General features: G+C 27.5%; 1 protein-coding gene across 1 annotated transcript; it reads left to right on the top strand.

Annotated features, from left to right (window-relative positions):
• Nucleotides 1-442: 442 nt before the first annotated feature.
• LOC149062762 (E3 SUMO-protein ligase ZBED1-like) lies at nucleotides 443-4,494 on the top strand. Its single transcript, XM_089215405.1, has 6 exons — nucleotides 443-692; nucleotides 1,576-1,663; nucleotides 2,748-3,061; nucleotides 3,128-3,468; nucleotides 4,197-4,295; nucleotides 4,360-4,494. The coding sequence occupies exons 1-6, from the start codon at nucleotides 443-445 to the stop codon at nucleotides 4,492-4,494; spliced, it is 1,227 nt and encodes a 408-aa protein (XP_089071531.1).
• The last annotated feature ends 12,097 nt before the right edge of the window (nucleotides 4,495-16,591 follow it).

The following is a 16,591-nucleotide window of genomic DNA, read 5'->3' as shown; positions in this document are numbered from 1 at the left end:
ATGATAATACAAAATACTTATAATAAAATATAAATATGTTCATAGTTTTATAATGTATAGTTGTTATCTATTTATAGTTTATAGTGTTTATCTTTATACCCATTACGGCCATTAGTCATAAACTTATAAATCATTACCTTCCTAGTTCCTGGTACCTTCCAAAATACCAAGCAAAAATATATAATAAATAGAATATTAATAAACCTATAAATTAAGAACGTCATGATCAGACTATTTATAGAACAAATAAAATAAGGTTAATAATAATAATTTATTAATATCCGTTCGTGTTTATTAATTATTTCATTCGGATTTCGGTTTATTACGGCGATTGCTCAGTATATCGTAGCCCGTGATCGGTGACGGTTATATTTAAATAAATTGTGAAAAAAAAATATAACGCTGCGTTCTATTATATATTATATTATATTATATCCTAATCATGTCGAGAAAAAATAAGTCAGACGTCTGGAAATATTTTAAAAAATTACCAAACAAGCCCAATGAAGCGGTTTGTTTAATATGTACAACTCATTACAAACATGGCCATGGGACATCCAATTTACATGAACATTTGCGACGTGTTCATCAAACAAAATTAGATGCAGATATACGCAAAATAGAGTTGGAGAAAGATTTAGATCGAGAAAAAAATAATGACCGACCAAGTAGTTCAACAACTGGAAATTATGGTAAGTTCTAAACTTCTAAGAATGCTTAAAAGTTAAATTATAATTTGCTGCATCCTGCATGTAATCATTTCGGTTTTCAATTGAGGGGGTGGGCAAAAGTTTTGAACAGCCCAAAAACCATATAGGTAGCCTAAAAAACCGTTGAATTCGCTTGCAAACACAAATGTCTACTTACATTTTTATCTTATTACAAATGCCATCTTACATACTTTTTTTATAATTTATATATATTTTTTTTTACTTTAACCTTGAAAAAGAAAGCTTATTTTATTAGTAAAAACAAAATACGTATTTAAAATTTAATTTACATCACACTAAGAATATTATGGATATAATATGTAAATTTACACAACACAGTCAACACAGTACACACACACCTCTGCAACGGCCTAATTTTTGAAGACCAAATCCGTCGAGACTCGAGAATATAATTTTAAAAGTTAGATAAGCTTAGTTCAGTGAAATACACAAAGCTTGATCCGGTCTGCTAAGCAGACTCTGCTTTAGTAATTGAAAGAAATCAAAACTAGAATATAGTTGAAATACCTATATATAAAAATATTAATAAATAAAACATTAATTAAGACAATAATTTCCCAATACTTAATATAATATCTTCTCAAAAAAAAAAAAATAAAAAAAATAGACGTGTTTTTTTCTACAATAATATTTAAACCGCAACTACCAGGTAGGTATCTCCTGTGGGGCTGATTATAAAATCAGAAATGGGAAAATGCCCACATTGTCATCTCAGTACCCTACAAATAACGCCACTGTATAAAATTTAAATTCTAATAAGTACTAAGTACTAAGTAGTATTGTATTAACTAACTACCTAGTAAAATAATTAATAACCTATATATTATTTTAAATATTTTAATAGTCATCTTTGAAACGGATCAAGAACTGGACCAAGAGCAGCCACCTACCAAAACTGCTAAGAAAACCAAACAGTTATTGTTATCAAAACGGTAAGAAATAAATTTTTGGATTTAATGGACTTATTGTTTAATTATATTGGATATTAGACCTGAACAGATGAAATACATTTTTTCAATCTATTCAATATATTTTTTTTTTCATATAATTTATTGATGCTTGCGTTACATACAATATAAAAATTAAATTTTGTAGTTTTTAATACTGAAGTTATTTCATCTGCTGATCTTCTTGTTAGACTCTAGAACTTTATTTATATTAATTTGTAGTCAAGTTTTTATATCATTAGAAGTGGAGTAATTATTGAGTTTTTTTTAAAAATATTTGAGTGCATAAAACAATACATGTTATACCAGGTATATTTACACCAGACTTGGGTAGTATTCAATGCAGTATTTTGAATACTTTTTACAAATATTCTTAATACAGTATTTCCAGTAGTTTCCAATTTGAAACGTTGAATTTGTAATTATTATTATTATTTAAGCCACAGCAACTTGGCTAATATTCCTTTATTAGGTTTTATTAAAAAAGTTACCCACTTTATTACTTAAATGAAGTACATGATTGTGATGTTGATTACAATATAACATAATTAATTAATGTGTAATAAGATGAGATTGGGTAGGATGCATTTTTGACAAAATATATAGTTAGATACTATTAAAAAAAATATATTATAACTGGCATTATAATTTATAACTAAACTATATGTGTGACCCTAGTGTTAATTATAAATGAATGAATAAACTTGTTTTAATTTAATCTTTAAACTTTTAAAATTAAATATTACGTTTGTTAACTATTAACTTATTGCTTATTGCTAAACATTGATTTAACTTGACTAACTAAAGTTAATTCTTTTCATTAACTTAACCCCCCTTAAAAATTATTATGTATAAGTTATAACATTTATAACTATTAAATGAATAAATATTTTTAATTCTTTTACACTATTATAATATACGAGTAGCATAGTTTATTTTTATTATTACAATTTTAGTTATTTGTTCTTGTATTTATTATTTACTTATAATGTTTAAAACATTTTATTGTTAAACAAATGTATTTAATTCTCACTAAAATAATAATTACTATTTGTGTTTAATGTAACAGATTTAACGAACCATCAACTAAACAAAATTTCGAATTTTCTTCTATTCTGATGGAAATGATAGTAGGTGATTTACAACTTATATCTTTTGTTGAAAATGAAGGGTTTAAGAAGATGGTACATTTCTTAGATTCCCGATATTTAGAGCTCATACCTAGTCGTCGTACACTTACAAGAAAAATAATGCCAGAACTTTATACATCAATAAAACATAAAATCCAAATAGTTTTAAATGAAACTGGTTACGTGGCAATAACATCAGATATCTGGACATCTATGAATACCGAATCATTTTTAACTGTTACGGTTCATGTATGTATGAATTATGTTATATTATGATTTTATAAATTGTTATATTATACTGCCCAATATATTTATGAAGTATTATTGAAAGTATTTGAAGAGTGGAAAATTTATAAGAAGATAGTTGCTATTGTAACTGATTCTGGAGCCAACATAAAGGCTGCAATAAAAAATTTCAATGAAATAGCCCATATACCATGTACAGCACAAATGTTAAATTTAGTTGTCACTCAAGCGTTCAAAATTCAGTGCGGTGACATTGATGACATTGAAAATAATGATGGATTACATAACATTAATGTGTTGTTAAAAAAATGTCGTTCAATTGTAACGTTTTTCAAAAGAAGTGAAATTGTCCATCGTCATTTGGAACAAAAATTGAAGCAACTAAATTTACCACAGTTAAAACTCAAGCAAGATGTATCAACGCGCTGGAATAGCGCCTTATTAATGCTTGAAAGGCTATAGCTTATATATTTATATATTAATAGCTATTGCGTTAAAAGAACCTGTAACATATCTGTGGTATGATGGCAGAAGCTGATATGTCGTTTTTTGTTGATTTTTGGATTATCATGTAAATAGTTGATAAATAATGTGTTTCAAATGGTGGCAAAGTATGATATGTCTTTTATGTGTGTAGCGCCATCTATGAGCAAAGACCAAAACTGATAAGTCATTATTTGAAAATATAGATGATGGCAAATCTTGATATGTCAAAAACAAAAACTGATAAGTCATTATTTAAAAATAAACATAATGGCAAACCTTGATATGTCTCATGACATAATAATAGTTTATGTGAGCTACACATCCCTATATCATGATATGTTTTATCTTTATATTCTTTAAGACATTATTCTTATATTTTTAAATTTGTATAGTTTGATGTTTACTACTACTACTAATATAATTATTTGTTAGCTGGTTTTAGCTGTGTTAGTTTATTCTGTGGTGTTACTTTTCTTACAATGTTTAACTCTAGATCATCTTTTTTTAAATCTTTAAAAAGTGTACAAACAAAAAAAACTAATGTAAACCCTGAAGTAAGTACAGCATAAATGAATCTATTTTAGTATTTTATAGTATAAATGAATGTTAACAGTTAACATTATTAATAATGTAATAATATTACAATATTATTGTAGAGATATTCCACTAGAAAAAAAGTAAAGCCAGTATATTATAAAAATGATCATCACAAAGTGCATGAATGGCTCAATTCCACACAAAACGAATTTCATCAGGTAAAATACAATTAATGCTGTTTTTTCATTTATTTGTAATAAGTTGTATTAACATTTTTTTTAGAATAATTCATTACTAATTAATAGTAGTTCTGATGAGGATAATGATGATGATGTTTTGGACAAAACATATAACATCAATACAGAGCTGATTTGCTCAGATTCAGAATCTGAACCTGGTACTGTTTATTTTATATAATAATATAAATAAATATTAATTATGCTGTATAAAATATTTTATTTTACCTCTAATTTTATTTAATTTTAGTATGTCATAATACAAATGAATTTGAAGTACACGATGACACAGTATCTCCTGAAGAAGTAGCCCTTTCTAATTCAGGTAAATATGATAAAATAGTATTAAAATATTTTTTCAAAAGTATATTATACTTTATAAAATATTTTTTCTTTATATTATTATAATTATTTATTTTTTACCATAAGATATTAATAACAGTCCCAAATCTGTAACTTTCAATAAAATTGATGATGACAATATTATTATAATATCTCCTGAAGATATACCAGCAGTTTTTAATTTAGGTAAATACATAATAATAAACTTTTTGAAAATAGATATTATATTAATTGTTTTCTTATGTTTTTAATTTTATTTTTACTAAAAGAGAGCAATAATGGTCCTAACACTGAGAATACCTATGAAATAGATATCCATGATGAAAATATTATAACATTGTATGAAGAGTAAGTGTAAGCACTTCACTGACTAAAAAAACAGTAGATACTGATGGGAATAAAGTAAATTGGTTTCATATAAGGTGGATTCGATATGAAAAAGTTTATGGTGAGTTGCAGTTTAAGTATAGCCTCGATCCAGAAGAACCATTTAGAGTGTTAGATCTTACACAACGTGGTAAAAGAGGAAGGCCAAAAAATATAACATCATTATATTCAATAGCGTTAACCAATTGTTATAAAAGTCCTTTACCTATCAACCCCAAAAAAAAAAAAAGATTTGTTAAGTTTATTGCCGCTGATACATGAAGACTGCCATAGCTTCTACCAAAACTTAAAAACGTCCAAAGAAGCTGCTGAACTGCCTTCAATCAATAGTGATTTTTCATCAGATGAAGGCTAAAATTATAATAATATATTATGTACTAATTAAAACCATAAGTTGTTTTATTTTTTACTTTTATTGTATTTTATTTAAAATTTTTAACTAATTGTTATTTTGTTAAGTTTTATAAAAGGCTAATTTCATTTTTTTTATTTATTGACCAAGAGTTAAAAGATCAATTTTATGTTTTTACATTTATTTAATGAACTTTGTTGTTTTATTCTAAAATTGTTTTGAATGCTATAATGCTGTGTTTTAAAAAAAGTTACTTTTATAATTTTTATTTTGTTGATATGTTGAAAATTTAAAAAAATAAATGTTGGCAAAAAATGATATGTCTTTATTTTCTACTTAAAAACTTTTTGAAAAATAATTTATTTATTATAGTGTAATAATTTAATTCATGAAAGGTTATTGATTACAATGATACATGAATAAAGGCATTTCACATCAAATTGTATTTTTTATTCCATTCTAAACCTTTAAACTCGTTTTTCCGAAAGTTTAAAAAATGTACATATCAGCTTCTGCCGTCATACCACAGATATGTAATGATGTCTTTAAAGAATGGACCAACAATGATACTACCAAATGAATGGGATGTAATCGAAGAAATTATACCACTCTTAGCTCCATTTAATATTATGACAGTTGAACTATCAGGTGAAAAATATCCAACCATTTCAATGATTATTCCTTTAGTGAGAGGTAACATTTTTTTTTATACATTTCAATCTTTGAAAATTAATTATAATGATAATATAATTGTATTTTGATTCTAGGTGTTAATATAACAATAAGATCAAAACAAGTGCACACTGAACTGGGGAAAGCATTTAAAGAAAAATTATTGGGGAACTTAAGTAGTCGATTTGGTATAGTGGAAGATATTGAAAATTCACCTTGTTTTGGGATTGTAACGTTACTTGATCCTAGGTTTAAAAAAGTTGCATTTACAAATATTGAACTTTTCAATAAAGCAACATCTTATGTAGAGGATGAATTAGCTTCGTTAATAATTAAGCGTACTGCTGCAGATGGTAATTAATTAATAATTGTTTAATTAACCATATTCAATTTCAATACAATAAAACTGTTCAACTGAATATTTTTTTAATTATATTACTTTTCAGCAGATCAAAATGAACAACCAACAGATATAACAGAGAAATCCATATTAAATCTTGAATCTCAAGATGTTAACTATCGCAATGATTTGTGGGGATTTTTGACTGAAGAAGTTGAACAAGAAAGAACAAATGTTACATACCTTTCACACCTTTCAAATTTCACGGCACACTAGTGTGCCGTGGCACACCCTTTGGGAAACACTGCATTAGATGTACCTTTTTGGTTAATATTGTAACTAAAAGATATAGTGATATAGGTATTGCACTTTTTAAAGTTTAATTTATACTGTATTCTTTATGCTACATGGCTATTTATTGTAAGTGTATTTGTGACTTGATATTTTATAATGTACTTCTAAAGTAATAAGTTATACCTGCAGATTTTAGAGTGAACAATAATAACTGAGGAAAGTATAGATTAAAGCACTCCTATACATATAATAATACCGAAATCAATTGTTTTATTACCTATATTACTTATAGATATAGATACTTTTTATAAATTTATTACAACTTCCTCGATAAAAGTAATATCAAAACAATTATGTATTTGGACTAGTACCTATTTGCAGAATGACTAATAAAATATAAATACATAAATATTAATAATAATTTATTAAATTAAAAAAAAAAAACACTTTAAAAACAACTGCAGTGATATAGAATAGTGCAATATATTAAAATAATATTTTTTTTTATTCTTTTATTATATATATTTTATTTTTTATATGTTCTAGAGTTCAACATCCATCTTACGCAAAGACTTGCCACTTGCGAAAAAGTATTTTGCCTTATATTTCCAGATTATGTAAGATTGTTATTATTTTTTTATAAAATAAATTAATATGTCAAAACGAAATATAAACTTTAGTAAGAGTACCCGCTACAGGAATAGGAAAAGAGCTTCTATGATGTTATTAGAAGCTCTATCTAGTGAAGATGATTATGAAGGCCAATCTCTTAGTAATTCTAACAGTTCATCAATAAACACAAATACTGTTGAGCATCCTCTTCCTAATTATTCAACTTCTACTGATGTTGATCAAACAAATTTGAATTGTTCTAACGTACACATTTCTCAAGTCAATCAATCATATTATAAATAGGTACCACCTTTCTGGTTTATAGGCTGCATATAACATTTATGATCATTTATTTTTACATATTCATTACAATTTCTACATTCACTATACCCACATTTATGTTGTATAATATTTACTATACGTTTTCTTGTTACTACTATATTGTTTCTTAGTACTATTCTTTTACAATCAGTACATTTAAATATCTTAATACATACCTTAGAATGATTATCTAAGCACTCTTGATTATAACAATACCTGTTACATTTTTCACAATAATAATTTTTTTTGTATCACTTAAATGTTCAGGTTGCATACACAAATTACATACATTTTTATCTTTAACACATTTATGTTTATCTTTATGATAATATGCTGTATCACACTTTTCACAATAATAAGAAGACCCATAAAAGCCTTGCATTGAAGTAATAACATCAAAATGATTACTATTATTATATAAAAAAATTTTGATTTCTTTATCTTCACCTTTATAAATTACAGTATTTCAATTTTCAGCACAAACAATATTTATTTGTATATCTAGTATGCTTTCAACATTTTTAATATCAACCAATGTAAAACCTTCTTTGTTATATTCTGTTAACATTTTATATAATTCTAAAGCTAAATCTTTTTGAATTTTTCTACCCATCTTTAATTGCTTAATTTTATTTTCATATAATTCATGTCCTAAAATATTATTTGTTTGAGTTGATAATGCAACAATAATACGCGTGTGAAGTTGGCCCCCCCACATTGTCCAATTTACTCCAAACCTCCGCCATTATTTTGAAAATAATTTGAAAATATTTGAAAACCATGTTTCAGAATTTGAAAACTATTATTTTCACCGCAAAAAGCTTCTTTGAGTTGGGGGGGGCCAAGTTCACGCAGCCCCCCCCCCCATGTCGTTCGATCGACTCCAAACCTTCACCAATATTTTGAAAATAATTTGAAAACATTTGAAAACTTTGTTTCAGAATTTGAAAACCTTTATTTTATCTATAAACATTTTTTTTACTTGGGGGGGCCAAATTCACGCAGCCCCCCCATGTCGTTCGATCGACTCCAAACCTTCACCAATATTTTGAAAATATTTTGAAAACGAGGTTTCAGAATTTGAAAACCTTTATTTTAGCTATAAACATTTTTTTTACTTGGGGGGGCCAAATTCACGCAGCCCCTCCCCAAAGTTGTCCGATCAACTCTACACCTTTATCAATATTTTAAAAACAATATGAAAACTAGGTTTTAGAATAAGAAAACTTATTTTAACCTATAAACATTGTTTTTAATTTCGGTGGGGGTCAACATCACACAGCACCCCCTAGCGACTATGTAGTTGCTTCCACCCCCAGCCATATGTATAGTCCGTATGGTAGACTTCAAAAAAATATATCGCAAACTTCCTTCACTCCCATGGCATATTTAATTGCTTCTATTAGTTTTTTTTTGTTTTTTTATTATTTTTTTATAACTATAGTGTGTAAGACATTTTTATTATTATTGAAATGAGACATTTATATTAATTGTATTTATTAATTATCTTCATCAATTTATTTAACACGAAGCTTTTTTATATAAAATAAATAGTTTAAAATCTGAAAAAAGATACTGCGGAATGTGAAAATAAAAAATAAAAAAATACTTCATTAAGTAATACTTCTTTATAAAAATTAAAATATTTAAAAAAAAAAAAAATTGAAAAAATACTGGTTAATTAAATTCTAAAACAAAACATATTGACACATTATTATTGTTTTGTGTATAAAACTAAATGAGGTTTGATTTTTGTTGATTCGGGAGCTCTCTTAATTCTTTTCTCCATATCATTATGAACTTCCCATCCATTTAAACGTAGCACATATGTGACGTAATGGTCGTATGCATAGCCTATTGCACCACATAATATGAAACTAAAACAGATAGAAATAACCAAAATTAAATTTTATATTTATTTTTTTTTTATATGAAATTGTTATTAATATAATTCAAACCTTTCATTATTTATATTGATGTGCACTGGAATATCCATCAACTTGTAATCCTTTGTTTCGGTAAATGCATCGGTTTCTATGAATATATGGTCTTTTAAGGTTCTAGATATGTCTAATGTGCCCTTACACTTGGTGTCCATACAACCTGTCGATTTTCCAGTGACATACAACTTTAAACTATCCTCTAAACGTGATAAATCATGTTGTTTCATGTGCAATATTATTGTTGGGCTCGATATATTTTTTGAATTGGTACATTTTTTGTTTGTGCATTGGCGACATTCTTCTGCTGATGGGGATTCTTTCAAAAAACTATTGGCAATAAAATTAACATTGCATCTAGCATCAATCAGTGAAATGTCTGTTATTCCAGTATCTTCTTGGAAAATCTTCCGTAGAAGTGATAAACGGCTTTTATAAGTATTCTTTGAAACAGGTTCCGTCGCAAGTTTTATACAGAACTTTAATAAATCGTTAGTACTGTTATTCAAGTAATTTTGATACTTCTCATTATCATTGTATGCGATCGCGATTAACACAGTTAACGAATCAAATGGGCACGTATTTTGAAGCAGGAATCGTTTTTTGGAAATAATTAGTGGTGTTTGTATGTTGCCATTTTTTAAAAAGTTATTCTTGGAAGAACGTGTTGTACGATTTAACAAAATTCGATTTATTTCAGGAACTGGATCCATGTATTTTGTTAATCTAGGTTTTTTATTTTTTTTTTTATGTGGAATTATCAAATCATCATTTCCTTTACCTTTCCAGTTTTCATAATTATTGAAAGAATTGTCAGTTTCATCATTTTCTTCCGATTCATCGTTGCTTCTTAATAAATCGACAGTATTGGATGAACTGTAATCAGGCTGGTCACTTAATTCAGGGTTATCGACTTCATCGGATTCGTTGACGTTTTGCTGTGAAAATATATTTCTTTGTTGTGCACTATGAAATAGCTTAGCATTACTTTCGATGTTTTTAAGATGACTAATTACAAACTTATCTACTGCCATAGGTTTTATATCGAATCGTAAAATTTGGTTTTTTAATTCATTAAAACTACATTCGACAACTGCTGATGAAGCAATTTTGTGTGGCGATTTGAAAATTGGTTGCATAACACTTGTCCATAACGGAAAATCTTTACATATGCGGAAAACATCATGTACTAGATCTGGTACATAATAAGCTGACTTTCGATTACCTGTAAGAAAATTAATTAAAATATTATAGATAATAATATTATATAAAAGAAATATTTCTTAACAAAAAACTGATGTTTATCAACATTAAAACCTTTTAATAGAAACAATTTAAAACTTATAATGTTTATATTAATATAGGTGTGTCTTACCTATAACAGATGAATTTTGTTGACTTTTTAGTTTAATATTATTTAAAAACGCTTCTATTGGTCCAATACTTGAATTTGATGAGGTATAATCATCACCGTCTTTCGATTCAAACATTTCATCAGCGTTGTCATTTAATGAATTATCAATACACGTCTTCATTGTATCTTCAACAGTAACAACAAAATCTCTTTTTTGAGCCCTCATGAGCTCTAATAACCTATCTTTACTTAATTCTGAAGGGGTCCCCAATGTGTTGTTATTGTCTATCCATCCATCAGTTTCACATATGATAACATTAAACAAATCTTGGAGTATTTCTTCAAATTGAGTCAATGTTTCCGATGTCAACAGAAGACGCATTCCTCGAACATAGAACTCCTTCAGAGTTTTATCTTTTTTTACGAGCAAACATTTAAATCGACAGAAAATTTTGATCATATGTGCCACATCTAATCGGATGTAACATTTTGGAACTTCTCTTGTTTTATCATTTAATAAGATAAAACATTTATCAGTGTATTTTCGAAGACTCCACCCATCACAAAATGCTCTTGTCAATGCTCCAAGTAGTGCCTTTGAATAATCAGAAACTATTTCATTTGGACCATTAACTATACAAATTTTCCATTGGGCAAGCCAATTAAGAATTGTTAAAGTGTCCTGTTTTTCAGATAGCATATTTGCCACTGATATATGCCCAAAGTCGGTAGACACAACAACTTCATATAAAAATATATAAGCTGAAGTTAAATTTAATGATGTACGTTTTATTTTTTTAACGAGACCACCAGTTGCATCGATTGATAATTTGCAGTATTGTTTGCTTACATCTTTATAGATTGTAATTTGATGACCGCTCCAGTAATGAACTACAAATGGATCCATACCTATTGTATGAATTGAGCCTGAATATGAAGAATTATGCTTGAACTCGACTAGTGACTCAATAGCATTTTTTGTTGTAATTCCTAATTCTCGATCACGGTATTCTTGTTTTGTCTTACGAAGCACTTCATTACGATATAAGTTTGGCGGAGAAAGTCGTCCAAATTCTAAATTTTCTACGTGTTTTCGTCTCCAATTGCATGCCAAATCCATCGAAAGCTCCTTACCAATTGCCTTACGCTTTTCTCCTTTTAATGGCCTTTTCCCTAAGTGTTTATTCTCTTGTCCTATTGTATTTTTTGTCAGAATTGATATTTTTAATGATTCGCCCTCATTTGGCTTATCTCTGCACCAACCAGTTAGTAAGGCATTGCAACTATCTTCCTTACATTTCCCTTCGAATCTAATATAATATTCACATTGACTTGGATGAATACAAACTTTCGCACGCTTATATATAAAGTTGCATGGTAGTTTAAATTTTGATATAAATGCATCATTGAAAACATCAGTCCAAGCATTAGGTTTAAGTATATTATACTGCCTTGAACTACATTTTCGTTTATAATCAACAACTGAAGGTAAAATGCTTCTATAAGCGTCATAGGAAAGATCAAATTCAAAAAGTTCTCGCTCAGACTTTTGGAATGAAAATGAAGACGTTGACGATGACGATGAACAATAATTTTCGTTTAGCTTACCATCGTATTCTTCAGGGCACTGTTCAATGACAAATACCAACAAGCTCTTTTAATTTAGTTTGCCAGCTGTACCTATTATTGTATAGCATTAAATATATGCTATTTGGATTTATGTTGTAGTTGAGCTTTTTAGCTAAATCAGACCACAAAGGATTAGATACAGAAACCAATTTTTCATCTTCAAATACATCGTTCTTTCTTTCAACTAATAGTTCAAATAATAATTCTGCATCAATTTTTGGTTTCCTTCCTCTATTATTTACCTAAATATGCAAATTACCAAATAAATTATTTTTCTGCATATGTTATCAAGTACACCCTGATATAAATTAGATTTTACTTAACTTTTTATCAATTTAGCTAATATTTAAGATTCTGGCCAAAGCGAGGAAGTTAGTGGTTTTACAATGATGTTTATTTCTTTTTTTTTTTTATCCTGTAAACAAAATGTCTACCATAAGGTGTGTTTCTTGCAGCATATAATCATAGGTGGAGCTAGGTGAGGCTTGGGAGGGCTAAGCCCCCCCAAGTTTTAGATTAGCCCCCCAAATGTATACCAAAGTTACCTACAGTTTAATAGTTTTATATCACTATTCATAGGTTAATATATATACCTAAAATAATCTGGGGCTTGAGCCCCCCCAACTAAATTTATCAAGCTCCGCCTATATGCATATAATATTTTTTCTTTTAGAAAATTGGCTCTAGATAGTACTTAAGAGAGGTCATTTTTCGGTATTTAACGCTACGTCAAAAACAAAATGTGAAATATAAATGCTAATATAAAAAAAATGTATTCCTATTTATTTTTCAACTGATATAGTAAAAATGTGGCTCTTTTTAAGGCTTTTTACCCAACAAATAAAACTGTATTAATTTTTATAGAAAAAAAACTAAAAAAATGAAAATTTGAAATTGTCCATAAATAGCTCAAAAAAAATAAAAAATTTATGAAGCATAGAAAATGAAAATATAAACATTCAGTCAAATTTTCATGCATCTACAGTTGTTCGTTTTTGATTTACAACAAAATAAGAAAAACGCTACATGAGAAATCGGGTAAATATCCAATGTTGTAAAAATTTGAACTTAACATGCTCATAAAAATTTATTTCGACTTTCCGGTAGAGATTTTTTTTTTGATAAAACTAGGCATACTTATGAAAAATCTTATATTAATTTTTGAAATCTTAGATTTAAAAATAAAAATTTTTATGAATTTCTAACTCAAAATAATATGCTAATTTTCGTGTTTTTTCCGTATTTTGTCAATATTTGAACTTTAAATGCTTATAAAAAAAAACTGTGAATTAAGATTTTTAATATTTTTCAACTACTATTGTAACAATGTAATAGGAGATTTGTATTACATTTTCAATCTTTTTTACCCAACAAATAAAGTTTTATTGACATTCAAAGAAAAGAAACCTAAAAAAGTTGGAAACTAAGTATATCCGTAAACAGCTCAAAACAAGTCAAAATATTTTGAAAATTGTATCGTATATAGAAAATGCTAATATAAACAACCAGTAAAAATTTCATGTATCTACGGACATTATTTTTTGAGTTTCACCAAAAACCAAAATTGATTTTGACGGAAATCGGGTTTGCGTAAAAATTCCCGTTTTTTCCTTAATTTTTCATTTGTTTTTCACGGCGCTTTGAAAACTACTGGGAAATTTTTACTTTTGACCCCCTAAAGTACAATATAGATTCACTTTCCTATCAGAAAAGTTACTGTTGAAGAAAATCTAATTATTTTTACTGTCCTAAAACGTGATGACAGACACAAAAATAAATAAAAAAATAAAAAAACACACATCATTGTAAAATCAATACATTCATCGCTCCGCTCAGAATCTAAAATAATATAAAAAAAAAAAACACAATCATTGTAAAATCAATACGTTCATCGCTCCGCTCAGAATCTAAAAATCTTATTTGAATAGTGTAATATGAATAAAAAATCTTAAATGAATAAAATATCCAATTCGAATTGAAAAGTCTAGCTGAATAAAACATCTGTATTTTATAAAAAAAATTAATTTGATTGAAAAAATATTGTTAGATTTTTCATTCTATTAGGCTTTTTTTTATTAGAATTCAATTTTTTATTCATATATAAGATTTTTGTTGTTTTCAGGTATTCAATTTTAAAACTATATACTTTATTTAAATATTTTATCCAAGTTTAATGATGACATATTTGAAAGAAAGGCAGTATTGAAGTTAGCGACACTTTTTCTAAAATTCGTATAAAATAAATTGAGTTCCAATTCAAATTGGGTAAATCTGGATAGTTTATGATGTGTTTGATTTAGTGTTGGCCGTTGATGTGAACTTAGCTTAGGTTTTGGAAAATTGCTCATAACTTTTTAATGCCAGTTCAATAAATTGTAAAATCTTTTCAAAAATGTCCAACAAACGTTCAAAAATTGTTTGATAGGTTTAATTAAATTAATTTTAATTGCATTCTGTTACACGAGTGCCACTAATTTTACGAAAATGATAATTAATTTAATTTATCTATTATATTTTGGTACTTACGTGTAGAGACACCGAGGTGTCAGAGAGTTAAACCTGGCACGACTACACTTACGTAAATGTGATTCTGACTTATCGTTAGAAGGGAACATGAGTTTTTGGTTTTTAAAAAATATGAACACATAATAAATTCAAGTCTGACGCGTATGCGTCTATGAATATTAAATAATGTATTAAAAACAATAAAACAGTGAATAATTTAATGGTGAACAAAGGCGCTTGGATATCGTTCCCTGTTGGACGAATCGCAAACTCCTAAACGTCGGTATAAAAGATGAGTTGCGTTCGAGCTCGGTGTGAAAAGCAGGGTTTGAAACTGATTGAAAAAAATAGCGTGGCGAGATTACTCGAATATAGGCAATATAGCAAACTAATAAGTAGTGATGAAAGTCGTATTACCACACTATTTCGTCGTCTCAGAATAAAAAGGTTCTAATTTTTTTAAACCATATGCCTTCAATGTCAATTAGCTTAAGTTAATTCTGAAGGTATAATTGTTCTTAATATCTAAATAATAAACACAACCGGCATAGTATGTCTTGGTAACTATAACTATAACTTCTTTACGTTATTCAAAAATCAAATCAACATATTATATAAAATTAGTGTGGGCTACCTTCATGGCTGTATCTTTTAATAAATTAATTTTAATAATAACAGGCACATACTATTTATAATTTAAATTATTTCTTAACTTACCATTATAAAATAATACGATGTATTTCAATACAATAAAAAAACAAAAACACACAAGGTATTATAAAGTAATAAAGGTACAAACAATTAAGTTTGTGGATAAAATTCACGAGCAGGCAACTGGACGTCTGGACTGCAAATGAGAACAGAATGATTTTAATTTTAATTGAATTACAATAACTATTGTTATTATTCGGTTAAATTTAGCACATAATATTGTAAATAGACTATTATTATCTAGAAACTATTATTATAGAAACCGTCAATGGCATAAGAAGACGATGCCACTATATTATACAAAATAAGAAAACCTATATCGAAGAGTCTCGCTAGAGACTCCTTTCTGTGCATTATATATATATATATATATAGTATATATCTAATGCATGCGATTAACGTCAACACCAATCGATAAGAAATAACAATAGGTACAGTTTAACCACTATAATAATTTTGTTTAGGGATCGGGACACACAATGCGTTACTGCCACATGCGGTCACATGAATATATTTTTACAATAATATTGGTAATTGAAACATCATCCTTGCTTGTAAAAGGGCAAGTTTAAAACCTTAAAAAGTTGCTCTGCAGTATAGACGTATAGTAGGTATCGAATGTATCTCGTTATTGAGTATGTCACCTTAATGAATGTGATAAATTCTTAAATTTGATTTCAAAGATATAAAAATATTTTATAGTGTACTTATAAGAAAAACGATTATGAATGAAGATGGTCGAGACTCTATATTACTATAATGCAAGGCTACCCAATTTATTTTGGAAGCGGGCTAAAATTTAAGTTACATTTAGCTGGA

This window comes from Diuraphis noxia, unplaced genomic scaffold, assembly GCF_037042655.1.
Source record: "Diuraphis noxia isolate RWA-SAM2 unplaced genomic scaffold, SU_Dnox_SAM2 contig0001, whole genome shotgun sequence".
In the NCBI taxonomy this organism is placed as follows: Eukaryota; Metazoa; Arthropoda; class Insecta; order Hemiptera; family Aphididae; genus Diuraphis; species Diuraphis noxia.
Note: the sequence above shows the minus strand (reverse complement) of the source record. Positions and strands in the feature narration are given on the sequence as shown.

Coding starts and splice junctions, on each gene's coding strand:
- LOC149062762 (XM_089215405.1), top strand. CDS start 443: ATGTCGAGAAAAAATAAGTCAGACGTCTGGAAATATTTTAAAAAATTA. Junction 3,469..4,196: donor AGTTAAAACTCAAGCAAGAT/GTATCAACGCGC, acceptor ATATTATTGTAG/AGATATTCCACTAGAAAAAA. Junction 4,296..4,359: donor CACAAAACGAATTTCATCAG/GTAAAATACAAT, acceptor CATTTTTTTTAG/AATAATTCATTACTAATTAA.